This window comes from Empidonax traillii, unplaced genomic scaffold, assembly GCF_003031625.1.
Source record: "Empidonax traillii isolate 1590-97213 ecotype Southwest subspecies unplaced genomic scaffold, ASM303162v1 scaffold295:size639837, whole genome shotgun sequence".
Lineage (NCBI taxonomy): Eukaryota > Metazoa > Chordata > Aves > Passeriformes > Tyrannidae > Empidonax > Empidonax traillii.
This window is the reverse complement of record NW_020955488.1, coordinates 523,946-550,395: the sequence shown is the minus strand read 5'-3', so window position 1 is coordinate 550,395 and position 26,450 is coordinate 523,946. Positions and strand designations below refer to the sequence as shown.

Below are 26,450 nucleotides of genomic sequence, written 5' to 3'. Positions count from 1 at the left end.
GGCATTTATTTCCTATATAAAAAACAAAGTATGATTTATAAATTAAGTTAAAGTAGCAATCACCACTGGTAATTAACAATAACCTCCATAATTAGGTTTCTGATACAGAAAATGACAATGTAAATATACACTTAATGCACATGAAATTTCTCATTTACTACATAAATTAAATTTAGACCAGGAGGTGCATAGAGGGAATTAATAGAGAATGATTACTGAATGGTGACTTGAGCTATGTCAGCTTAGGAGAGAATTAAAACCAAAATTGTTTATCCACAGGCTTATTTCTACACTGCACATGCAAGGGCAGCTGCAGGCAAGGGCAAGCAAACTTAAAAAAAAAATAGTACAACTTGTAATGTCTTCTTGTTCTGTGGTCTGGCTGAACATAGATCATCATCAGTGTTTCATTGCTCTTGAATACACAATAGTTGTAATCAACACTATTGTATATTTTTGATGGGATAAACAGACTGCATTATCGATATAAAGAAGACAAAACACAAAACTAGACAAGTATTCATCTAGCTACATGAAACAAGTTAGAACTTCTCTGTATATAAGCATCAGTTCTAAGTATAATCTCTCTTTTAGGAAATAAGCTTTTATTGGTAAAATTTAGAATTTTAGACATCTCACAAGCTCTAAAGCAGAGTTCAAACCTGCTCCCACTGGTGTATATGGCAAATATTCAGTTATATTCAGTGGGAGAAGGACCCAAATTGGTATATAATATATAAATAAATAAAGTACAACAATAATGCATATAGCTGTTCAGGTAAACAGTTCAGTGCGCTTTAGTTAAGGTTATTACTTTAGTTATTGCACATCCCATTCAGACATACTATATGTTGTCAAGCAGACAAAACAAATACTAAAATTCCATCAAAAGTGATGCTGTCAATGTTAGATTGGATCAAAAATAAGTGAAGTACAGACAACTGCATCCAATCTTTCTTTTAGCATTACATAAAATCTCTTTTCTTGTGGTCAAGTTTCTCATTGAACAGCAGGGTATTGACGGATATTTCAAACAGACAAGCATTCTCTAACCCAAGTGAAATACTTAAAAATATTTAAATTTAATATAGTTTCAGCCAAAATTACTTCAGTTCAGGATGCAATCCCAGACAAATTGCCAAAGCCTTCCCTATTAATTTGTTTTTGAATGACTGAATGTTTCTATTTCTGTACATTACCTGGAAGTAAATCAGTATTAGCGCATTCAGTAGCTGCTGGTTGAGTGTCTCTCACTTGACCTTCCTGAGTCAGTATCTGACTCTTACTGGCTTCTACAGGTTTTGCAGAGCTGTTCTTTTGCGCATCAGAATTAGTTTCTCTCTGCTGAAGATCCAGATGACACGGTCTTTCTTGAGATTTTGCATCATTGTCTAAGTACTTATTGCACTGCTGAAATTCAATAGCAACCTCATTCTTCATATTTATTTTTTGTGTTTCTCCTGGACATGGACTAGCTGCTGAATAGACTTTTTCTGGGCAATTTTGTTCAGTCATTGAAGCACCCTCATTCTCCTTCCCTGGGATTTCAGTACCGTGAGAACTTGCACTTTTATCTGACCTATTGTCTCTATCCTTACGCTGTTTGCCATCCAGGAATCCTTCTTCTGTTTCCACTGAGTATCTTGAATAAAAGGTCTTTCCATGCTGCTCTTGAGAAACACTGTCAAATACTTCTGGAGTAAGAGAATCTATTGAGTGCTGACGTGAAGTATGAGTTTCCACTTTATCATCAGATCCCAATTCTTCACATTCATCTACTGAAAGTAAAACAGATCGTTTGAAATTTTTAGTTTTAGGAAACTCTTGGCTTACAGTATCATTTTCTGTTGCATCTTCAAAAGCTAAATTATCAATTCCTTGGAACTGTTGAGTGGGAACATTTGATGGAGGGAAGTTTTCTGCAACATTCTCTGCTTCAGATCTGTCATCTTCTGTTTCATCGGCAGAAGAAGAAACTTGGTCTGCCTCCTGAGTAAACTGTGCATTACCAAAAGTAGAACTTTTGCTCTCTCTAGTACCGGTCCGTGAACTCTCCTGATGGGACCAAATTTCAGGTCTTTTTCTTGGTATTTCATCATCACTCGTTGAATTAATACGGAAGAGATCAGAACCCTCTTTTTTCATTTTCACTTCTATTCTTAGGCTGCTGTCATAAATTTTTAATTCCTCAGGTGTACTCGTGTCACTGCTGCTTCTTCCAAGAAAATCATGACATAACATAGTGCTACATTTAGAAATCCCTCTTTCATTGGATCCCTCATCATCCTGAGAGCCTCCGGCATCATAATCTTCTGACCTTGGTTTTATATCATCAGAGGATGTGGTTGCACTGCCAGTATCTGATTCCGGGCTCTCTTTTGGATCTACAGCCCCATTATTCCAGTGGTCAACGAAGGGAGTTTCTGCATTTTCCTGGTTTTCGGGCGTTTCTGCAGGATCTATGAGCTCTGTGTAACTAGGTGAATATTTTTCTGTTATTTGTTCTGTGGAACATTCTGAAACATCATCTAAATCTGCTGTAACTGATTTATATTCAGTCAAGGACAATGTATCACACAGTTCATCGGCTGTAAGGAATCCCTCCATGTGGATCTGAGGAGATGATGTCTCATCCTCTTTATTGGTTATTCTGGAAAAGCTCGACAAAGCATTTTCACCATAGTTTAGATCTGTTTCAGAGTTTAATTTATCACTTTGCTCACTACAGACTTTTGTTGCTTTTGAATCTTTCACCAGTTCTCCTGGAACAGAAGCCTTTTGATTGGTTTCCTTGGAAAAGTCTGAATATCCATCACCGGCAGACTGTGCATGACAGTGAAATTCGGCTGTATTATTAATCTTTGTATCTTCAATCTTCTTAATTCCAGTCTGATCTTCACAGATTTGTCTTGTTTCCCTGTCATTTTGCACTGAAACGTGAAGTTTAGAAATATTTTCTTCTGTAACTAGAGAAGATTCAGATTGCATTTTGTATTGCACATTTTCAGTAGAATCTGATAAATTTTGTTTACTGGGTTGACAGGACTCCAGCAGTTTATCATCACTGCTGCTTTCCACCGCAGGTTTAGAAGATTCATTCTTGTCACGAAGCTGAGCTGCCACAGCATCAGCAGTGTTTTTCTCAAGTTTCTGTCCTGAACCTCTGTGCTCAGAGGTGTGCACATTCTTCTGGACAACAGGAGATTCACTCCTTGAATGTTTTTGGGCAGAGGACTGAGATTTCAATACAGCTGATTTCTGTTTCGGGTCTTTACTATTCGTAATCTCAGCATGCTTTGACGGAGTCAGGGTTTTAGGTGTTATTTTGGCAGTGGCTTTTGTTACAGGTGTTTGTGACTGCTTAACACTCTTCTTCTTGGCTGAAGGAGGTTTTTCTGGGAGTGCTGTCTGAACCAGATGTTGTAACACATTTTTTTCTTCATTATGTTTTGGAGACATTCCTGATTTCAGTGAATTTGTTGATTCCCCCTGAGGTCCTAACAAACAGTAAAAGAGACTATAAAGATTGTATATGCCAGTCACAGTATATTGACCAATTTTATGTTAGTGTTTATGTTGAGAAACAAGTTACTCAAATTTTCATGTAACTAAGGGATTTAGGGCTTATTAAAGAATGAAGAATTGAGATCTTAAACAAACAGTAGACAAAAATACCATCTTGCATTTACATGCTGTCTTTAAAACAATTAACAGAATATACATACAGGAATTACTTCAGCCTGTAACTGAGGTAGTCATCACTGGAGTAGAAAGCAGCAGCTCTCTAATAATGCACAGAAACACTGCACAGCAGTTTAGCACAGGAAGTGATGAGCACTGTATTCAATTTATGTTGTAGAGGAAATGAAAGGAGGCAGAAAATAATTACATTAGTCATAATGTGATTAGAATACCAGAATTAATGTCCCTGCTCAGTCAGAAAACACTGCATGATTTTTAATGACCACAAATTGACAGAACCTGTGTTTTCTATATCATAACGCATTAAAGATAATATAACTTGAATATTGGAGCTCCATCCTTAACGCTTGCTTTATAAAGCAGTGTTCCCTCTCTGTGGTCTATGATGTCCTTTCCTACTCTTGCTATCAGCAGCTGCTGGAACTGAGCGGCTGTGGGTCAGTGTCAGTAGTGCCACTGCTATGGGAAACAACCAGAACAGGCAGCCATAAAGGACTCTGCAGTCCATATCTCTGATGCTTGTTATAAATGCTCAACCTACAGCATTTCTGTTGGACTCAGTCATGGTTCCAAATGCAGAAGTGCAGGGGATCAGCAAATAGAAGACTCTGCAATGCAGATTAAACAAGCAAGAGAAAACACCAACTGCCAGTGAAGACTGTCTTTTAAATATTTTGAAGTTGACACATTAATTTGCATTTCACAGTTTAGGATTGTCACCAAAAATGAAATATGGAAAAATACAAGAATTCTTCAGAAGATTTTTCCAAATACTTGTGCTGAAAAACAAACAGACAAAACCCAAAGCTTTACATAACAGTGCCAGATCATTTAATTGCTGTATGAAACTTTACCTTGGTTCTTGGGAGAATTGGTAGGTGTATTTTGAGCCTTTTGTTGTACTGCAAAACTGGTATTGACAGTCCCTTTTTTCTTTAGGACTGTTTGTCCATTTTGCTCATTGCACCCTTTTCCTGCTGGTTTTTTGGTCAGACTGCAAGGAAATTATTTTATCCATTATTTCCAAGCTTAGATCTAGTAATGTTTAATTATAATTAAACAAGCATAACATTTTTTAATGTGCACACACATATAAACATTGAAAATGCCACCTAAAAAGTAAACTTTTTCAAAATAAAACTCCGATGTGCATCTATATTTTTAATGTATATACAAACATATATATATAATGACCCATTTGACAATTTCATGGTGCTTCAGCTGTCTCCCTGTCCAGTTTAGCCTGTTCCAGAAACAGTAAGTTTACAACCCCTTGTGCAGTCATTAACTGTTCTAGTATGCAGAATTCTGAACGACCTACAACAATTTTAAAATTATTAGCATGAAACAGTCCAACCCAAAAGCCAAACCAATTTTATCTTTATAGCAATGCTTCCAGTAGCCAACTCAAAGTGTTTTGGAAATAACATTCCTACAGACAACCATTCTCAGATTAAAAAGAACATGTTGACTAATCTAACAGTAAGTTTAATAGTCCACCTGAAACTTTTTTCCCCAAGCTCATACACACATATGAAGCACCATTATTGATCTGTAACATACCTGTTTGTTGTGACATTAGCCTCAAGCTCAGTCTTTTTTTTTTTGGTGGTGACTCCATTTGATATCTTCACAGATGCCTTTGTTTTCACTATTGTAAAGTAAATTCAAAGTTAATTACAGGGGGAAATGCATTGCATGTAAGTACTGAGCAAATCTAATATAAGAAGATCAGTTATTGAAAAGAGCATAGATTCTAAACTAGTAAAATGTTTACCGTTTTATTTGGCTATCAATTGACCATAAAGTCAGTTAACATAAATTACAGCAAAAGAAAGTAACTCCCATCAATCTACAGTAGATTTTTGTAAAGCTTCCCAGACTGGTTTTCAGCATATGACCAGCCTGAGGCAAATCAGAAGACTTAAAAAAAAAAAATCATAAAAAATTACCAGTCTGTTTTTTCCCTTCCTCTACCAACTTATCCTCTTTGGGTTCCTCTGTCTGTTCATTGACAGTCTTGATATCCACACTGGAGTTTGCTGACTTGCTGGAAGTTGCTGTTACAGTCACTAAGGAGGGAGATTCCTTCCCTGGGGTTTTTTTCAATGGTTTTGTTTTGATCTGCACACTTGAGGTTACTGTCAGCACTTTAGGTCTGGCACCTGCAACTTTTCCTTCATGATTCTTTAGTCCTTTGCCACTTCCAGAGTTTTTCTGTCCAGTTGCAGATGATGTCTTCTCTCCATCTTGCTTGGTAAGCATGCTTTCAGCCTTCACATTTCCATTATTTTCTATTTTTGTCTTTATAACAGCTCTAGCCTTTGGTGAGGCAGCTTTTTCCCCAGGTTTTGAATCCTTAGTAATCTTGGAAACTAATTTTTTGCCATCTTTTCCCTTTACATCCTCATGCTTTGAAGCCTTGTTAACAGTGTTCCTATTGGTGCTGGATGTATGTCCAGATGCTCCTAATCCATCCGATTTCATTTTATCCTGATTGGTGGAAGAATCTCCCCAGCAATCCTTCTTGCTGTGTTCTATCCAGGAACTATTCCTTATACCAACAGATTGAGCAGTAGTTTTATTTAGCTAGGATTAAAAGAAAAAAAAAAAAAAAAAAAAAAAAAAAAAAAAAAAAGGGCATCAGAAAAAAACCCCAACCAAAACAGAAGACATTTGTAAAACCAAACTGTCCATACTCTTACACTTCTGAAACACACCCACTTTTAAAGTAGCCCATAAATGTAAAGCAACAACATTCAACAGAGAAATAAATTTATATATATATATATTTTGTAGCTTGGTTTGCTGACTTTCAAGAATATAAAAGTAGCACAAATCACTCATGTGAAGTATTGCTCTATATAGAGGGGAGAGAAAGATCCAAGTAGAGTTTCACTTTTACTTTGGACAAATTACTCTGTAATAGATATTTATATTATTAGAGGCTGCTGAAGTAAGAAAACTTTTTTGAGTTACATGTGCATATTTTGCAAAGAGGAACAAAGCTATGCACTACTACAAACATAAACCCCCAAATTACTGTATAATACATTTAACCACTACCCAGAGTGTGTCCACAGAGAAGGGACAATGTCTCAGGTAAAGAGATGCCCTGAAATAAGGAGAATTAAGTGTAGGAAATGGAATCTTTGTGTTACCAGTGCCATAGCAATGTATCCAAGACTGCCAAATCATATGAAACCCATACTGTTTTTCTACCAGATAATAATGTAGTTTTGATTGGGAGTCTCAACAGAGGAGTTGTTAAGGGCACTAAAAAACATTTTTCAGGGCAGGGGGTGTAACAGACTCGGTGCTGTGGTGGCTCTAGTAATAATAGCAGAGATTCATTAGCTCAGTAGCAAACCATTTGCTCTGGGAAACAGATGAGTTTCATTATGTAGCAAGAGAGGAATGTGAGATTCTGAACACAAATTCCTCTCTTTTATTTGAGCTTATCTGTTTGAAAATGTAGCAGAGCACAGTCTGAATCCTAAGATGTTTGCAGTAACAGTTCACAAGAAAATATAGATTTTTCAAAAACAAGTCCATTATTAATTTAAAACAAATAATGAAAATAGTTTTGTTTGCAATTATCCAAGTGTTTTTAAAAATTTATATCCAAACATTACCTGAGAACTAGTGAATACAGGTTTTTTGCCAAGTCTTCGGTCATCACCCTTGTCAAATGCAGCTGTAAAAGGAAGAAGCATTTTCTTTACTATTTAGCAGGAAAGAAGGCAGACAGAGAACAATCCAGCCTACTCAGGCAACTTCATCTCAAATGAGTTCTTTGGGTCCTGTAATTATTCTAGGAAGGCTAATTTTGGTGACATGGCAAATGTTAAGTGGAAATACATGGGTTTATGTTTGGAACAAAAAACGTGGGATCTGTAATGAGGTCACATGGCCATAAGCAAGTTGTTTAACTCTTCTGTTTCCCCATGTTCATAGTAGGACTTTTGTTTATCCAAGCTTAATTCACTCAAAGTTGGTAGTGCACTGAGACCTTTGAAAGTGTACAAAATTTACAGAAAAGATGCTTCAAATTTAGAGTACTAATGACTTTCCAGTGATGTGTTCTTATTTTTAGAATATTTATTTATACTATATTAAGAAGAGATTAAGTACATTAAAGAAAATTATATTAGTTTTGAAAAGTGGTAAAGCCAAAATACCTAAATGTACACAGTGAGATCATAGTGCCTCTTTAGACAGCATGCAGCATAATGGCATGAGAGTTTTATCCCTGTGATTGTCATGTGGAATTTTCAGGCAGTGAATGCCTTTTTTTAATGTGATGTGCTCTGGGAGGAAAGCAGTTTTCAATAAAGCCTTTGAATCAATTGCACTTGTAGAATACAAAAAGGATATTTATAGACACTGTACAGAGCCAGAATCGATAGGTTTCATTTCTGCTTGTATTCATATTTCAGCTGAGAAAAAGGTTTTGCAAAAAATGGATATAAAAATTTAAGCATTCATTATGTTCTGACATCTTACATGGATACATTTTTTGTGTGTATAACACAAGTACAAATTCTGCTGAATTCTTACTGAAGATACTGAAAATAATTTTTATATAGGTCTGTAAAAATCACACAAAAGGTATGCTGAAAATGGCACCCCAGGGATCTAATCCTTTTTCTAGCAATGACTCTGCACATTAATACATACCAATATTTAAGACAAAATCCATATAAACTTGTGCCTAAGAAAACACAAGACATATACTGTAAATGAAAAAAAACACATTATCATCTGTCTTCTTTGGGCATTCTTCCTCCTCTATTATAGCCTTCTAATTCTATATAAGCTAAATTTCTAGAAGATAAACCACCACAGGAAATCTTTAAAATGAAAGTTGATTTAACTTATCCTAGACATATTTGACCTAAAGATTAATATTTGTCTACCAGTATTGTGCAATCATTTTGCCTGTAATTAAAACCAGATAATTTATGCCAACATTTCAGCCTGTTCACATATAAAATGTATGCTACCTCTGAGTTATAATTTAATCTAAAAGAAAACAAACAATTTCTGGCAAGATGGAGTTTGAACAACTAAGACACACCTTGATTTTCAACATTTTTATTGTACTGAAAGCACTAGTGCAAGGCAGCCTAAACATTATTCATAATAGGGACACAATTGTCTTAAAACACCCCAAATCAGAGACAACCCACCCTTGTTTCTAAAGCCAGCTCCTCAGCTTCTGAAGGATTTTATAATCCAAAAAGAAATCATAAACCTGTTTTACACAGCAGCAGTACTACATCCCTAAATCATGCTTAGAAAGACTGTTACTGCATCCTCCTCTCAGCATGCAATTGTAGAATAAAATTTTCATCTACTTTTAGGAATAAACAATTTTATAACTATCATAGCTACTAATGTCTTTAACAAAAAGGACAGTGAAATGTTTATTTCACCTTTGAATCAAAAGTGATTTGATTTCAGAGAAGTATTCAACACATTCTTTTCTAACACTGTACTATCAAAGCTAATACTCAACCACAACCTGAACTCCATCACCAGTTCTGCACCCTCAGAAATACTCGTGTACTTCAAAACAAAGGAGTGTTCAGAACAAAAACTCCTTTTTGTTGGAAGTGCTGTCTGTTCAAATGTGGAGAGCCCACCATGCAGCTCCTGAGGGGCTCTCTGCAGCAGCACACACAGGATCACAATGCCAACCAACCGAGAAGTCCAGCTATCTGCATTTGCTCAGAGCACCAGATAAGCATTATGCAAGAGACAAGCAATATTTATACCTTATGGGCAGAACGATAAAGGACACAAACTGAATTCACAGAACACATAAGCTGCTTTGTGCAAATTTAATTCATCCACAGCGCTTATCTCCTTAAAAATGAGGCAGATAAGGTTTTTAATCCTACTGCAGTGTTTTCAGTAATTCAGAGTAGCTGTGAATAAGAATAGAATCCATCTACATGGGTTTGGTTTCTATCATATATCCTCCTAAAACAAAAAGGAGGGAGGACTTTTCACAGAAAATGACTGATTCCCACATTTGAAACTAGCTAAGCATGCCATCATGCTTCTATTCTAAAACATCACTTCAAAACACAGAGCAGCGCAGATTTTGCTTTAGTTTGTATCAGGCTCTGCAATTCCATCTGCATTTTATCTACTAAACAGACTGCTAAAAAATTCTAATGCCGTTTGATGCCAAACATACCTGCTTGTATTTGCTGCTGATGGTCTGGCCTCACCAGCTTCCAGCCCTCTGTGTGACGAACAGCATAAAAAGACTGAACCAGGAAGACCCAGAGCTTATCACGCAGCGCCTGGATCTTGCACGTAAAACCCTGTGTTCAAGTAACAAATCAGCAGCTGGCGAGGGGCATATTGTCATAGCAACCAGTCATTATTCCTTTCAGAATCTACTTACTCTCTAAGCTAGATCAATGATGTCATCACATATATTTTATAATGGTCTGGTAGATGGAGATGCTGTTTTTGAAGGATTATTGCTCACCACAGTAATTTTTTCAATACTTTAAAACCTGCAAACTACAGCACTAGTAAACACTGCATTGCTCTTTTTTTCTTTCCTTTTATTTATTTATTTTTTAAATGAACCCCATAATAGCTCTTCACTGTCAGTTGTGTCACAACAAGGTCAAATACTCTAGGGAAAAAGAATGTATTTGATTAAATTTTCATTGCTTTGACCAAGGAGATCTACAATAGCACCAGACTGCATTAATTAATTTTTCATTTATTTTTCATTCTTTGTCATACTATTTATGAATTATTCCCAGAATTAGTTATCCACAGCTTAAGTATAATTACTTAGATTGTGTGCATGCACACGGTATGTTACACACATGGAGACTTACATCTCCACCCAATCCAAAAACACACACTGGATTAAGAGGCAGTCCTTGCTTTAGAGGACAGTCTTGAACAAAAGCAAATGTAGCTGTGACTTTCACAAAAAGAAGGGGAAGTACATAGAGAGAAAGAGAATAAGCTCTCCCCTGCTGTAAGTTTTAGATAATGTAACATTTTGATCAGCTTTTTCTCCTCACAAATTTAAAGTGATAGCAAAGATCAATAGGGCAGTGTTGCCCATAGGACTTCTATTTTCAGTAATACACAGGAACTTTTTTATTGCCATGGATGGGGTTTCTCTTGAAATTAAAAAATATGACAGCATTTTCTGTACTTCCAGCAGGACCTCGAATTTATGCAGATGCTTTTCTGTGTGACCCCAGTTGCAGGACTGAGCCACCTGAGCTCACACCACATCATCTGATTCGAACCATTATATGAAACAGTATCAGAACAGTTTTTCTACAAACATTGCACATTGACAAACCTACCATCTCCTTCACATTTGCAGAGTCCAACAATGTATCCACAGCTACAAGAAGAAAGCAGCTGTTTTCATTATTAATGCTTTTTTCAATTGCATTAAAAATTAGTTCTAGAAGGTCAGCTTTGCTGCTCATTGCCTGTGCCTGAGGAAACAACAAAAGGCAGCCATTTAAAACAAAAGAGTGTACTTTGTATGCAAAAGCATTACTGAGCAGCAAAGATCTGCTATCAAGCTGTGCAGGAGGTATTCCAAAGCTAAGCATCTTCCTTTGTATCCGTTCCATAACCCCCCTCCTCTCCAGGCCTCTACAAATCATCCCGAGGCCTGTAGCTAACAGAAATTTCAGGAACAAGCACACGATGATGAATTTACAGCCCCATGCAAATCTGGACTCAAAGACAAAAGGCTGTAACATCTCCCTATTTCTTCTTTTATTCTTCCATACGTATTAAAAAACATCTTCCATGGGAGAAATAAACTGGCTAGATGACTAGCTATGTTCTCACCAGAAGCTGCAGTATTGCCACATTCCTGGAGCTCACGACACAAATAAGTCAAAGTTTGAATATACTGGTCATACTCTCATGCTGTTTTCTTATGGGCCTGAAAGCTTTTTCAAAGCTGGTATCTATACTTACTTCTTTCCAACACAGAAACTGTCCCACTAAATTAACTGGAACGTTTGCTTAGCTGAGGTACATAACCTGAAAGCAGTGTCAGCCCTGCATATCAAAATATTTATGTGCTTTAAAACAACACTGAAAAAAAACACCTCCTGCCCCCCCCCCCCCAAAAAAAAAACCTTAGCACTGCCTAAGGTTTTTTTATTTTTTTTTTTAATTTTCCATAGAATTATATTTCAAAGCAAAAGCTGAAGCTATTTTGATAATTAGCAGTCTGAACTTCCCAAAATGTAATACACTTCAATTCATCTGGAAGCACAGAATAACTTGAGGGCACTTTTACCTGCAACAAAACAGAGAAGCCTTCACTTTGTACCACGTGCAGGAAGTTTGCAACGATAAATGTCACACATTCTTCATGCAGCCTGGATGCCAAAGCCACAGCTGCCTCTGTCCACTTCACTTGGGGGAGGCTGTTGATCAGCCGGTCACTCTCCATCAAAAGGAAAGCAGCATTCTTGTGGTTCTTCAAATAAAAACAGAAATTAGCCTCCTGCCAGGTCATTGCCTACAGAACTGCTGATCGTAAAACAGCTTCTGTTCAGTCACTGAACTTTTACACAAGGATCCAATCATGTAGCAATTTCCCTTCTTTAAGTAAATTTTATTATATATTTATTATACCTGCCTTTGAAACTAAAGCAGAAAAAGAAAAACCCACTGGTTCTGTTTGGCTGAAGTTAGGCAGTAAAGTTTTCAGTAGGTTTTACTGTATTTTTTCAACTGTATCATTACATACTGCAGTCCTGAAGAAAATAAGGCAAATGTTAAGAGGAGAAACTACTCTGAATAGAGAAAAATGTTTGAGGTCACTGGGGGATGCAATACCTTTTGAAATAAAACAGCTGAGTCAGTGTTTTAGGTAAGTGTGGATGGTCCAGCTTTCAGGATACACAAAAGACATTTTCACAGTTAGGAATCCTTTTGCTTTATTTAAAGGTGTCAACAAATATATGTCTTTCCAGATGGAGTTTTAACTGAACTTACCCACTTTGTCATCTAAAGTTTCTCTAAGAAAAGTTATGTGTTATGTTTCTAAGTACATTTAAAACCAGCAAAGAGTTTTGCTAATATTTATTACCATGGTCTGTGCTTTTGGTTCTTTCATGCACTGCATCAGCACAGTACCTGAGGGCAACTTCTACTGCCTAACACATCACTTGAAAAGAACTTGCAATTTATGGTTATCCACATTAGAATGGACTGAAAACTCTATTCAACATGACCTAGCAGGACACTGATAAATTGTGCAGTAAGATCAGTAACACTGCAAAAAGCAGCAATTCAGATAAATATTTGACACAAAATCCCCTATTGTAAATTCAGATCACAATTATGTTTGTCCTACGCAACTTCAAAAGAAGGGAGGACCTTCTCTCTGCATATTATAGTTAAAATAAAAAATCTGACCATCCATTGTTCAATTATATTTTTTGTTTTACTCATCTCTGGGCAAAAGCAGTTTGCTTCCATGCATCTCAGGTAAATTAAGGATTATGTACATGTTTATGGTTTGATTTTGCTCCCACTGGTCTCAATTACAAGCTTTTTGAATTGTCTAGAATTTAACCCCTGCTCACAAAGCAATAAGCATTTACTCCCATTAGACACTTCCAGTGAAATATAAAATGCCTTCATTGACTTCTAATTAAATCAGCACTTTGTGGCTCTAACTGAATTTTACTTCTCCTTTTTTTTTCCTAACCATTCTAAAGTGGAGTCCACTTATCTACAAAACCAGTAATTTTCTTGCATGGACTTGAGAAATCAGGGTTAGGTACTTGAAGAGTGCTTTGAACTGCACTCCCATTTCAGTGTTTCTGTGCTCATCCACTGAGGCTTCCCAGGGATTTTCTGACCAGCAATCTCCTTTTCTTTGTACCTTTTCTTCCTCTAAAGGGCTGCCCTTCATTAACCAGCTTTTACATTTCCAATATTGGTAAATGGAAGGATCAGCAGTTATACTCATTAACTGGGTATAACTGTTAAAAAGTTTTGCAGCAGAGAACTCCAGCAGCAGAGGAAAAGACGACTGTAACAGCAGCCCCTGCAAAATTAATGTCAGACTTTTTCTTCTTCCTCTCTCAAGCAGCCTTAAGCATTTTTGCAGATTGTGAAAGACTCCCCTGGGAATTCCACAGGTTTTTGGAGCTCAAAGCTCTCAGAGTTGAATGAACACTCAGCAGAACCGGTCTCTGGGCAGAAGAGGCTTATGCTTTATTGTTTTATTTTGCAATTTTAAAAGCTTTCAAAACTTCAGTCCATAAAACACCAGTGAATCTTGCAACACAAATTTTAAACCAATCCTATGGGATCCAAATCACACTTCTGTCCAGACTGGAAAAACCTTCCATAGAAGCTGGACATACACCTGGAGCACTACCAAGTACCACAGTGCCATGAATGTTCTGCAAATGCTGGCAAGCTTAAAGGTAGCACATGTATTTCAACCCAAACTGTAAGCACTGTGTCTTTATATACGAGAATAGGCACAGAGGGGAAGGAAGGCCCAAATATTTATCTTTAAACTGTTGTGATAATGTTGCACAAGGACCCGGAGAAAAGCCTGGAACTGTACCTACATTTGCTCTTGGCTATAGGACACACCTGAGGTAGTCTGGAGATGGGTGGTGGTGTAACTACAAATACCTGAAAACATTAATTAAAACGTCTCAAATACTTATGCAACATATCACACACAAAGTTATGTGTATATTCTATGAACATCTCAGCACAGTGATCCGATACAATGGCAGAACATCCAGTGCCTGAAGAGGTAACAGGTGTACAATTAGGATATTATAGTTCCTGTCTTTACTGGCAGAACTATGCATTCTGGCAGGAATGTTCAGGCTTTAGAGCTGGGGATACTCTTAAGCTTCTTTTGGTACAGCCACACAGCTCTGAAATCTCTCTGGTTTTCAGGCTTTCACCTGAATATGCAGTAGCAGCCACAAGGGACCTTACAGATCATCCAGTCCCAACCACTCTGCCCAAGGGCAGTGACACTTTCCACCAGACCAAGACCTGGCCTTGAACACTTCCACGACGTTCCATTAGGATGTCACAGCTGTGTTTCAAAAACTAATTTTCTATTATTATGCTGGACTTGGATACAATGATCACTAGCCTGTGTGCCATGAAGCATAACAATGACATTTCACATCAAAATCAGGTTTTAAATTGTTATTTTAATGGAAACTTTTACAAAGTATAAATGTGCTACAGATTTAGAATACCACTTTTGTTATCTCTTAAATTACACTGTACATCTAAACAAGGAAAAAAATTACATAGTGCTATTTTTATACAAACACATTACTTACCAAAGAGTTAATCAACATAACAAGACAGTTGTTCTGAAGTTCAGTGGGTAAATTGGCAAAGCTTCTCTCTGACAAACATTTTGCAAAATGTCTTCCTACCCATCTGTTGAAAAGAGAGCCACTCTTAGGTAAGGAAGATGAAAAATGTTTTATCTTCACTTGTTAGCATAAGTGATACACCTCTTAAGTATTATGAAGAAAAAGAATATTTCAAATAGGGGTTGGACTTGATGATCTTGGAGGCCTTTTCCAACCCAATCTATTCTATGATTCTATGTGAACATCTCATATGCCAAAATAAGCCCTACCTCACAAAATAAGATAATTTAAACAAAATGCAGAGAATGAAAAACAAACATTTTATCTTCTTTTACTCACTTCATGCAAGCAGCATATAGGTTTTCCACTCCCAACGAATGAGCAATAGCCATGCATTCTAGTACAGGTTGCTGTTTTCCAGGAACAGGCTAGAATTGTTAGAAAATTACCACAATTACTGTACATTCCGATTAACAGAATCTACAGAACTACAAAATCTTCAGTTCAAACAGAAGTCCTGTTAGCTACCATGGTATTCAGGTTTGTTTGCCTTTATGCAGAATATGAAAGTCATCTACTTCCACACGTCAGTAAAGAAGGATTCAGCCTCATGAGTATAATGCATGAAAATGCTCAACTCTAAGGAGGTATTTGTTTTTAAACTAATTTCAATTGAACAGAAATATTTTCTAAATATATGCCCCTGAAATATGATATGCAGATATACAGCATTTCCGCATCTCCACCAAGAACATTACATTTGCAATGGGACATGTTAAATTATACTCAGTGTAATTTAATATATTGAATTAATCGTGTGGAATACTGCTTTTCATCAGCTGGGATTTACAAGTTTCTATAAACAGGTGGATGATACCACAGGCCTTACTCCCATCATCAATCCCAGTGAAATCAGCAGACTCACACATAAGAACAGGGTCTGTACACTTAAGCTAACACCTTGACCACACAGTTATTAATTATATTTTCAATAGCATGTGTTAAGTAATAGAATCAAAATTCTTAGGTTTTACAGCTCACAAAGCAGCGCAAGAACTGACGTACCTTCTGAAAAAAGTTGCAGTAATCCCTTTTCAAAATGTAGATAGCTACTTCTTTTAGCCCATCCAGCCCATACATATCTGCAATGCCCAACATGCGACTGAAGAGAGAGCAGTGGCAACAGGAATCACCAAGTCATTTTGATGGATGCATTTTGCTTACAAGACAACTGACATACTAATTTCTCACCTCTTTGTTCAGCCAGAACTTACTGCAGAAATAGACCGATAACCAAGTGTGCCACTTGCCAAAGAACAGGCTTCAAACAGAAACATGCACTGACCTAATTATAAACTCCCAGCCACTGAGTCCAGTCTGTATAAAAGTAAGCCTCAACCACTAGCTGAGAAACTCCTTAGAAGCCTCTCAGTTTCTCTATTTTAAGGATAGCAAGTAAAAAAGAGATTTGTGCCAGCGGAGTTTTGGCATTTTGCAGGTTTTTTTCCAAGGATTACATAAAATGTTATGACATCGTTATGTCCCTTTCAAATATTAAAAAGCACAGTAAGCAAACTATTAATTATTTTATATAATAATCAATACAATAATGTTATTTTCTATATGAATTCATTACTCAAACATTGACAGTGGGGCATATTATGAACAATTCCATATTTTTAAGAAATTGTAGCATTTCAGTGGCAGAGTTCAACATCTAATATATATATGGTTTCTCACAGATCTCAGAAGTTACTTCACTAATACAGGATTATGTATAAAAAAGTGATTAAGAACTATCCCAGAAGAAAATGCCAACATCTAGAGTGGTTCCTATAGATCACCTTTTATAGACCTAAGACTCACTACTTAAGCCTTCTCATCACTTGAATAATTATTTTAAAATAAATTAAACATATTAACCATTATATGCTATCACACATTGTATATATTATTCCGAAAACTAAAAGGAAAGTACGGGCAAATTAGGAATTGCTTTAGTATAAAACATTCCTCCTGTTTTTCACTCTCCTCATACAGTATTCAAAAAATGGTTGGCACACCTTTTCCAGAAACTGTTAAATAAAGAAGATTCCTTCAACAGCTTTATTTTTGGAATTTTCCTTCTGACTTTTAACCGAGAAAATACAGAACAATCAAATGAACCAAACTACAACTAAAAAAATAATAAAAGTTGACATATACCCAACATCAACTTTGTCTGGGAAGTCCAGAATAGCTCCATATATAAAATGCAAGATGACACTCATTTCTGCATGGCTTATGCTGCAAAGAAAGCAAAGATACAAATAAAGGCTTGTCCAGAATAAAATGCACTACATTTCTTAGCCAAAGGAAGTTGGTCAAAAAGCTGATACGTCATCCAGCTGTTCTGTGAATGGAAGGTAAATGATCTCATAAAATTAAAGCTATTTTCAAGGTTACTGCAATGCAAAAATATCTAAATGGACTACATTTTGGGTGAATTTAGCTAGTCTTGATGAAACTTTCTAGTACTTTAAATCTTTGAAAATAAGTCATATGTAGACTAATACTATAACTATATTATTTACACTGATAATATTCAGAAAATATTTTTTTCATCGTGGCCAAGCTCTTTACTAGCAATGACTCAATTATTAATTAACTACATATTTTCAAATTGTTTCATAATAATTATTTTTTAATTCTTTCTTTTATGATACACTTATCTTTTCTGACAATAAATATACATTTTGTAGTTTTCTTAGAATGCCAAGTAGGAATGTTACATCTCAAAACTTAGAAAGCCTTTATTCAGATTAAGGAAGCTGGAATTCCTACACGGTGGCATTTGCATCCTTTCATAGTCCCAGCACCACAAAGCAGAAAAGGCACAGAATGCCTGTTTGAAATGATGGACACGATCTCCTGAACAGCACCTCATTGTCCTTGCGTACACACGGCTTTGTGTGCCATCTTCAGAGCCCACAAGTGCTTTGCACATCAGTGTAAATGGAATACAGTCGTGCAGATGGAGCTAAGGCCCTTTAAAACACTGAACATGTTTAAGCAACTGACACTGATGACTGAAAGCAAAAGGAAAAAAGCCCAACGTTGCAACATGCAGAGGAGCAAAATCAGCACAGCTGTCTCTGTGTCTCAGTACACACGATAGCCATGAGTCACCAAGGAGCTTTCCCAGTCTGGGCAGTTGTTACCTTATGCAGAGTTCTCATTATCTCAGATTAGGCCATACGTACTTTATTTATAAGTGCTATAAAAGAGAGCACAAAAATCAGCACTAAGCAGAAAAGTGAACTAGAAAAGGTAAAATTATGGATTTGATTCATTATAAAATTATGGATTTGATTCATTATAACAGAAGTTATGAGACACTGGCATGGAGAATATGCTCATATAAAGATTAAGGACTTCTCAGGAGAAAGCCTCTACTGAAAAATTAGGATAAAATTTTCTTAACCACTTAGAAATCAATTACAGAGAGAGAAGTGTAAATACCAGAGTAACTGGTGACTATCAGCCTCTAAAACACACCACAAAAGCTAAGGAATCAATGAAATTACAAGTATAATGTTTTATAAGGATTAGGAATTTATAACCAAATCAACAGACAACCTTCCTGATTTTGCAGCAGTATTATTACATTGACAGAGAGCTAAAATTATGGTCATTTGAGAAAGTATCACTTGGCCAAGCAATTTTCTATTAACACAGAGCAGCTACATTTTGTAGCACTGTAAGGTACACAGCTCTTCCTGAAGAAGACTGAGTCAGCCTACATCATGCCTGAACAAAAAAGCTACCATGTACACAGATCAGTATTCCTTTGTTCTTAAAGGAAATCTAATGTATTTCAATTGATTTTTTCTGATACTGAAAAGAACTAACCTGGCAGTCCCCAGCTTATTTATGATATCTTAAGTATTCATCTTACAGTGACAGCTCCATTGTTTTCAGCTCTCACACTGAAAGCCATTGTGAACAAGAAAACTAGATAAAATTGCTTTAGGATACGTTGCTGGAATATCATAATTAAACACTATTTAGGAAATGTAATTTGTCTTTACATTGTAAATATACACTTATTGTACAAATAAGTGTGAAAATGACATTGTTCAGACACTCATCATACTTTTCATGACATGTACAAGGCAAAGTGAAAGAAAAGAATTCTCAAATAAACACTAAAACATACTCTACAAAAAAGGATTAGTGCCCTTCTGCTGATGAAAAATCCTTCTCTAAATCATCTGACAATATTAACAAATACACTCCACACACAGTCATCCTGAAGTCAAAACAGTACTCAGTAAACACATCAGGCTGGAGAAAAGTGTCAAGGCAGATTAATCTTCAGTGCTCTGTACACAGCACAGTTGTGCCATATTTGCAGTGATTGGAAATTGCCTACCTTTGCTCCCACACGACTTGCAGAGACAACACTTACCCTTGAAGAGTGATGTGCTCTTGGGAGCTCTCAGCCCAACTTCCACTCAGCATAGCAGCAAAGTAACTAGATCTGGCACATAAAATGGCCCTGAGAGAGAAAAGGTAAACATTATTCCACTAGATACAAATCTTTATTATGAGACTCCTTGATAACATTGACTTAAATCTTTGCCCTTTATGCATTAAGGTGTCAGCTGTATACTGCATGCCTTTCCTTCCAGTATGTTTGGAATTTCAAAATGTGCTAGAAACAAACCCAAACAGTACTCTATAAATTTTTCAGTTAAAGCTTGGTTTTAGTATGACTTTGAGATTCACACAGAGGAAATTCATTCTCATAAGCGTTTTCCTTTCATATAAAAATTCCCATTTATTTATTCTGTTTTATTTAACAAATAACAGTAAATAACCTTGTGTCTTAAATTCTTTTTATACTACAAAATGTGTATTTATCAAAATGAAAAGAGAAGTATGTAACTTCTTGTATTCAAAACTGGCTGGCCACTGACCAGCACATCCTGAAAGTTAAACAGAACTTGACACAAACATATGCTAGAACAATGTGATGTGCATTTACCACACTGTTTAAGAAGAGTTAAACGCTGTTTAAGAAGAGGTATAAGTTACTTGTGTTTAGACTTACTACCCTTGTATATTTAAAAGGCATAACTGGCCATGGTGGGGCTAATTCAATTTACTACTACTTCCATCAAAGAGAAAAAAGAAACCTCAGACCAGTAGTCTGTGTAGCTCAGTATCTCTGCACTATCTGAGCCTTCAAAATAACACATAAGAACATCTTTGCAACAGGAGCCTCCTGAGGTGGAAGTGCAAGAGCAAAAAGGAAGAGAAGGTAGTGGATGAAAACTGCTTTGTGATTGCAGTCTTCCAGACCCACACCAGTTAGTGTTAGCCTTCACATATCTTATCTGGGCTATTGCAGCCATAGATAGCATTGTCATACATACATTTTCTTTCCTGATGCTTACTAAGCTTCCTATTATTTATAAAATTATTTTATGTCACGTATTTCCTGTGGCAGAAAAAGCGAAGAGTTATATTAGGCATGAGAATCCTTTCTGTTACATGTATTTGCTGTCTCTTAAAATGCTGCAGAGCACTCTCATTTTGTGTAGGAAGAAGCATGAAGAAGGCTATTTATGGTCTCTTTTCTAGTCATTATATATTCTGTAATCTCTCATCTCTCTTCCCTCCTCCTGCTTCAGAAGTCTCAATACTTTAAAATAGAAACTTCTCGCACATTCCTCCTGTGATTCATCCAGCAATTATAACAAAGCTTTTACAGAATGTTTCATATCTTAGTGAAATATGTCCACATGTAAATGGGTACTACATCATCACTTTGAACATGTGAAATTCTGGATACACACGCAATCTTCTTTTTATAAGATACAATAACACAATATTACAGAGATATGGAATACACTTATCTTCAATTTTTCATACCTTTCCAAATAAACTTTAGTAATGAGCAGTGATCAATCAACTTCAAGGGCATAGCTGGAAGCTGGTATTTTAAATGAGACAGGCACTCGGTAGAATACAGACAAGTATGCATTACCTAAATTTTATCAGTGTATAGTTACAAAACACATGGAGATACCAAATTATTTGAAGTACATTTATCTGTGCTTTCCTACCGTGATGGTTTGTGCCAATTTTATCACTGAACAAATGTGACTTGCTCCATGCAGAGCTCTGCAAGAACACAACACAACACTAGGAAAACAGAAGTTGGCAAGTGTCTCAGAGCACTGCCACTCACACTGGTAAGTCTGTTGGAAGTTCATAGGACTTCATGAGAAAGTAAGGAATGCTGAGACAAGTGGGTGGGAAAGTGTGGGGGCTTAAACTGTTTCCTGTTTGAAAACTTCAAATAAACCTCCTTAAAGTAAGTAAATAGTTCTGGTGCTTTCACCACCACGATATCCAAAGTTAGATTTCCCTTATTAGCTCCTGCTGCTCACATGACGCAGCACTAAAACAAGCAAGGCTTGTGCCTGTTTCAGAACTTCCTTGTTTTTTCTATGATTTACTGCCATATTTTTTGATGCTAGTTAAACTACATACATTGCTCCAGGCAGGAAGTGGCCTAAATTAACGAAGCTCTTTAGAGCTGATAGAATCTCTCTGTTGATTTTTTGTTTTCCAATAAGTATTTGTTTCTCAAAGTTACGGATCTGAGAATGTGTCTTCTTATAGCGTAGAAGAGAAGAAACAAACATGCTTAACTATACCACGTTCTGGAAATTTAGGATACAGCCCAGCTCTATTATTTAAAAAAATAAAATACCCACACACACTATTATGACGTGTCTTTTGTAAAGATATTGTAACGTCCGTAATAACCCCCCTGGCTTTGTGTTGAGAAAATACTGAAAGTAGTGCAGGGTTTTTCTAGTCTCTCTCAGTGATTTTTATACTCAAAGGGAACAAAATACAGGCTGTCTAGTTTGCTCTCTCAAATGCAGACTTATCTCAAAGGTACAAGAAATGGTACTGACACTTTAATTTGCTTTCCCAAGCTACAGGAGTACAATAAGCCAAAGTCCTTAAACGGTCGTGGACTTTAGATCTAATAAAATCTGCTGACAATCTTCACACCTACATCACTGAAGCAATTCAAGTAAAATCAGATTTTGTAAGCACAGATTCTGAAAAGCAGGAAAAAAAAATTACTACTCCAGAAATTTTCTACCTGTATGGAAATTTTATTCAGCACTAATAGCTGAATAGTTTAGGAATAGATTTTTCCTTTTCTTTACAGACCATAGATTATTTATATTTTATTATTTTATATTTATATAAAAAAGTTTTATATATTTATATAAAAAGTTAGCAAAATAAACCACACAGCACTGATACTTGAGTATGTACTCATCATATGAGTTTACAGTGGCAATCTTAGAAGTGCTAAAAGTGCAGTTGTTTTCACAACAGTTACTGTTGATAAGATAAATAATACTCATTACTATCAAAGTACAGCCACTTCAGACAAAAGACTTAAAAACTGTAACAGTTTAAAGCCAGGGAACAGCACCAGCAGTAATTTCCAACGGATACACAGTAACAACAGTGTTTTAGACTAGAAGGCTTTTGGGAGAAAATTTTTTACTGTAAATACTTATGTACCTGTGAGCTTGAAAATCTTTGCCTTCTATGCAAATATTAATATCTGGACAACAGCACTTCTTGAAGAGCATCATTAAGTCTTCTCCTAACACAGAGGCAGTTTCTAGTCTGGAATTACCTGCACATGGAGAGAAATAGCTGTTTTCACTCTGGCTGGTGTAGAGCAGACTATTCACAGTACACAGACAACTTAAAATTTTGAAAAGAATAATCTGACATGAAAGCTAGGATTTTCCTTCAAAGGCTTCCCAGATTTTGCATTTTACTTTTCATTTTAACTTGAGATATCAGAAATTTGACCAATGCTCCATATTTGGTACCTACAGAAGAAGTGTTATAGTTACTCTTTCATAAGCTTATGCAGCCAGTTCATTTTTTCTGCAGAGATAGAGAACCTCTGCATTAAAATAGAAGGCTCATGCAGCGCTACAGGCTTCCACCTGAGCAGATTTGCTGTGTGGTCCTGTGTTACTGACTCAGCTGCAGCAGCCAACACCTCTGGTGAAGATGCATTTCCTCATATTATTTCATTCACAGTTGTAGTACAGAAGACTCTGAAAGGTTCCAAAACCCTCATAAAACAACACTGGAACTAGTGCAATTTGCTAGGAAAGGAAAGGGATGGAGATATTCTGCTGTGGGGAAGTTCCACATGGTGAGGGCTTGAGTTTGCTGATGCCTGGCAAGTCCTGTCAGATTTATTATGCTGCACATTGGCTGGAAACTGTTCCTGCCAAACTTCTGCAGCAATTCCTTTTTTCAAAGTGTGAGAGGATGAGGTAGACCATAGGAAAGAATATCCACATAAACTGTGCTATAACAGTAATTTTAATTTTTGCCTGCATTTTTGTAACTGCAGAAGTATTTGAATCATTAGTTAAAAGACAAAAAGAAAAAAAACCACTATAATTCCAAACCCACCTGCAGTGTCTTTGTTGCTTTCTACATCAACGACTGCTTCTGGAACTTCCTCAACACACGATGAACAAGCAACTTCTTTCTGCACAGGCACAGCTCCACTTGGAGTATTCTGTTCCACAGGTGTTTTTTTGCTTTCTCTGAGACAATTTACATTTGTTTGAGTGTTCTGAAGAGTAGCAATGTTGTTTTCATGCATTAATTTGGGTTCCAGTACTTTTTTCATCATAGCCAGCTCCTCAGCTTCTTTAAGATTTTTATCAGATGAATATACAAGCCTAGAAGATGACACTAACTTTTACTCCTGTAATTTCTTAATTGATCAAACCAAACAAATAAAAAATGACATTTTTTTAATGTAAGAAAGTTCATGACCAGAAAACAAAACCTGGACTCTACAGCGTTTAAAAAACTCCCACCTTTTAAAAACTGTATCTCTGGAAAACTTATTTCTGCAATGCTTGAAAAGCATAAACAAGAACTACAAGCAAAATGTAATATCAGGTTAAAAGGAACTGATGTATAAATCTCAATATGACCAAAAGAAGACATCTGACTGTCCTTTAATGTAATCAATTCTACACATCCAAAAATATAAAACCCTTCTAACATCAAGGTTACAAGTACAAAATCATAATAATTGTATAGAGATATAAATGAACTTGGGAAATAAATTTTAGTTTCACAGGAAGTACTTGAAAGCACAAAAATTTGCAGTTAAGATCCCTCAAGAACTTTAATTTTGCCCATATAGTAATTCCAGCTTCCCACTTTCCCATCTGTTTCACCAGCTTATTTTTGGCTCAAGATCTGGAAGGCTAACAAAGCCTGCAGTCTGTGACTGCGAAGATCTTGTATTTATAGAAAGATACTGCACTCCAGCAACTTAATGGAGCCTTACAAAGCCAGTGTGAACAGATAACATGCTTTATCCGTGGTTTCATACCAGATAGATGAAGTTAACAAAGTTCAACAAAAGAGCTGCAGTTACTTTGGATGTACCAGACATGTACTTAGAGATCTGCATCGAGTCACTCATTCCATGGCTTTTTTGTTAATACTGGGAACACAGTAATTTGAGTGTGCCATTTGGATACTTTCCTATAAAGGGGCAGAGAAAACAGAGAGAGAAATCATCTTCCTTCTTAAGTCCTTCTGAAGTATTTGAAGGATTGAGATTGGTAGAATGTTTTGTGTGTATCTGATATAGGTCCTTATCAAGTGAGAATGGAGAAACAGGAATGCAGGGAATAAGAATTCTAATATTCTATTAGATTTTGAAAGCAAGGGCCAGGAAAAGGTGTGACAGGATTTCACACTGAAAGACTGATGGACCCTTTTTACACGGGGATTTTAAGGTTGTTGCATCTGTATGTGTATTCATAGAAATTCAGCAGGTTATCTCCATATTAGAGTCCTGCTTAATACAGACTGTAAATTTACTATTTTGAAAGACTCATGGAAGCATCCATTATTTTACTTCAAAGACAGCAATAATGATTTTGGCACATCTTTTAGAAATTTCCTTTTATCTTAGTTAAAATCCCATTAGATGTTTCCAGAATGCAAGATTCTTCAGTTTTCTGAAACCTGTTACAGAAAACTTTCCTTGGCAGCACCATCTATTTTATAGACTCATTTCTAAAGCAGAGTGAAGCTTTCTAGACTGTCTTCTATGGAGTATAAAATGATGCATTTCTGCATAAACAAAAGCTAGGGAAATCTGTCATCCACAGCAAAATGCATAGCTTGGACCTTGGAGCTCAGATGGTTTAGTGATAATGTACAACCATCTCTTTAAAACACAGTTGCTGTAAGAAACCTGGACCCTTACTGCAGAATTATGATAGGAATAGCTTTTAAAAACTGTTCCAAACCTCATGAGTAGGCTTCATTCAATGTGACATCCTAGTTTCATAAGCTAAAGTACAGAAGATAACAGTTCTATAAAGTTATGAATCTCTTCTTTAAATCAGATAGAGGTGTTGTCAGAAGGTCTTAGATCTTGTCAGTTTTGAACTAAGTAGTTACAAGACAGCAGTTTTCATAGACTTCTGGACAATCTAAGAAGGCCTTACCACCCTCACAATAAAGAATTTCTTCCTAATATCCAATCTAAACCTACTGTCAGTTTATAGCCATTCCCTCTTGTCCTCTCACCACATGCCCTTGTCAAAAGTCCTTCTCCAGCCCTCTTGAATAAGCACCCTTTAGGTACTGGAAGGTGCTCTAAGGTCTCCCCAGAGATTGCAAAAATATTTCAGCAATACACCTGTAGCAGTGAATCTGCCTTAGTGCAAGTCAGGCCTGTCATATGCCCAACTTCAACATACCATAATCACTTAAGAGTCTTCCATTTCCCTTTAGTTTGCTAAAAGAACCATCTGCTTGATTTTTGCAGCCAAGATGGTTGTTTTAACTTAGTTGATTTCTTGACAGGAGTATTTCAGTAAACTTCTTCTCATGAGGTGCAATATAAACTGCTTCACTGCCTCACCCAGGTGCTGATTAGATTTTCTTATTTCTTGTAAAAGCTCAGCATTTCAGAAGAACCCGATCCTTAAGCAGTCATGGTCCCAGTGAAAGGTTTCTACCCATTTTCACAGATCGATTTTTTTTTCCTTGGGACATAAATCTATTGCATTAAGATTCTGTGCTTTCCAAAGCAAGATGTTACTATCACACACATACTGAATATACTGTGACTTGACAGTTTAGCTTCTCAGCTGCCTCCGATTGAGATTAGACAAACTCATTGTTTCTATGCATGTGGAAGACAGATAAGGTTGCCATTGTTTGTTATGTGTTTAAAGCTCACTTTCA

At 36.4% G+C, this 26,450-nt stretch overlaps 1 protein-coding gene across 1 annotated transcript in view; it reads right to left on the bottom strand.

Moving 5' to 3' along the window:
• Positions 1-26,450, bottom strand: part of KIAA1107 (KIAA1107 ortholog) — a 35,659-nt gene that overhangs the window by 4,529 nt on the left and 4,680 nt on the right. The window contains exons 3-17 of the mRNA XM_027890675.1: positions 23,631-23,905; positions 22,710-22,827; positions 19,555-19,644; positions 17,310-17,390; positions 16,170-16,266; positions 15,444-15,532; positions 15,066-15,168; positions 12,023-12,205; positions 11,061-11,198; positions 9,911-10,040; positions 7,338-7,399; positions 5,655-6,291; positions 5,266-5,353; positions 4,557-4,696; positions 1,200-3,497 (exon numbers count right to left, since the gene is read on the bottom strand). Of these exons, the coding sequence (XP_027746476.1) occupies positions 1,200-3,497; positions 4,557-4,696; positions 5,266-5,353; positions 5,655-6,291; positions 7,338-7,399; positions 9,911-10,040; positions 11,061-11,198; positions 12,023-12,205; positions 15,066-15,168; positions 15,444-15,532; positions 16,170-16,266; positions 17,310-17,390; positions 19,555-19,644; positions 22,710-22,827; positions 23,631-23,905 (4,529 nt within the window). The remainder of the gene's footprint in view (positions 1-1,199; positions 3,498-4,556; positions 4,697-5,265; positions 5,354-5,654; positions 6,292-7,337; positions 7,400-9,910; positions 10,041-11,060; positions 11,199-12,022; positions 12,206-15,065; positions 15,169-15,443; positions 15,533-16,169; positions 16,267-17,309; positions 17,391-19,554; positions 19,645-22,709; positions 22,828-23,630; positions 23,906-26,450) is intronic.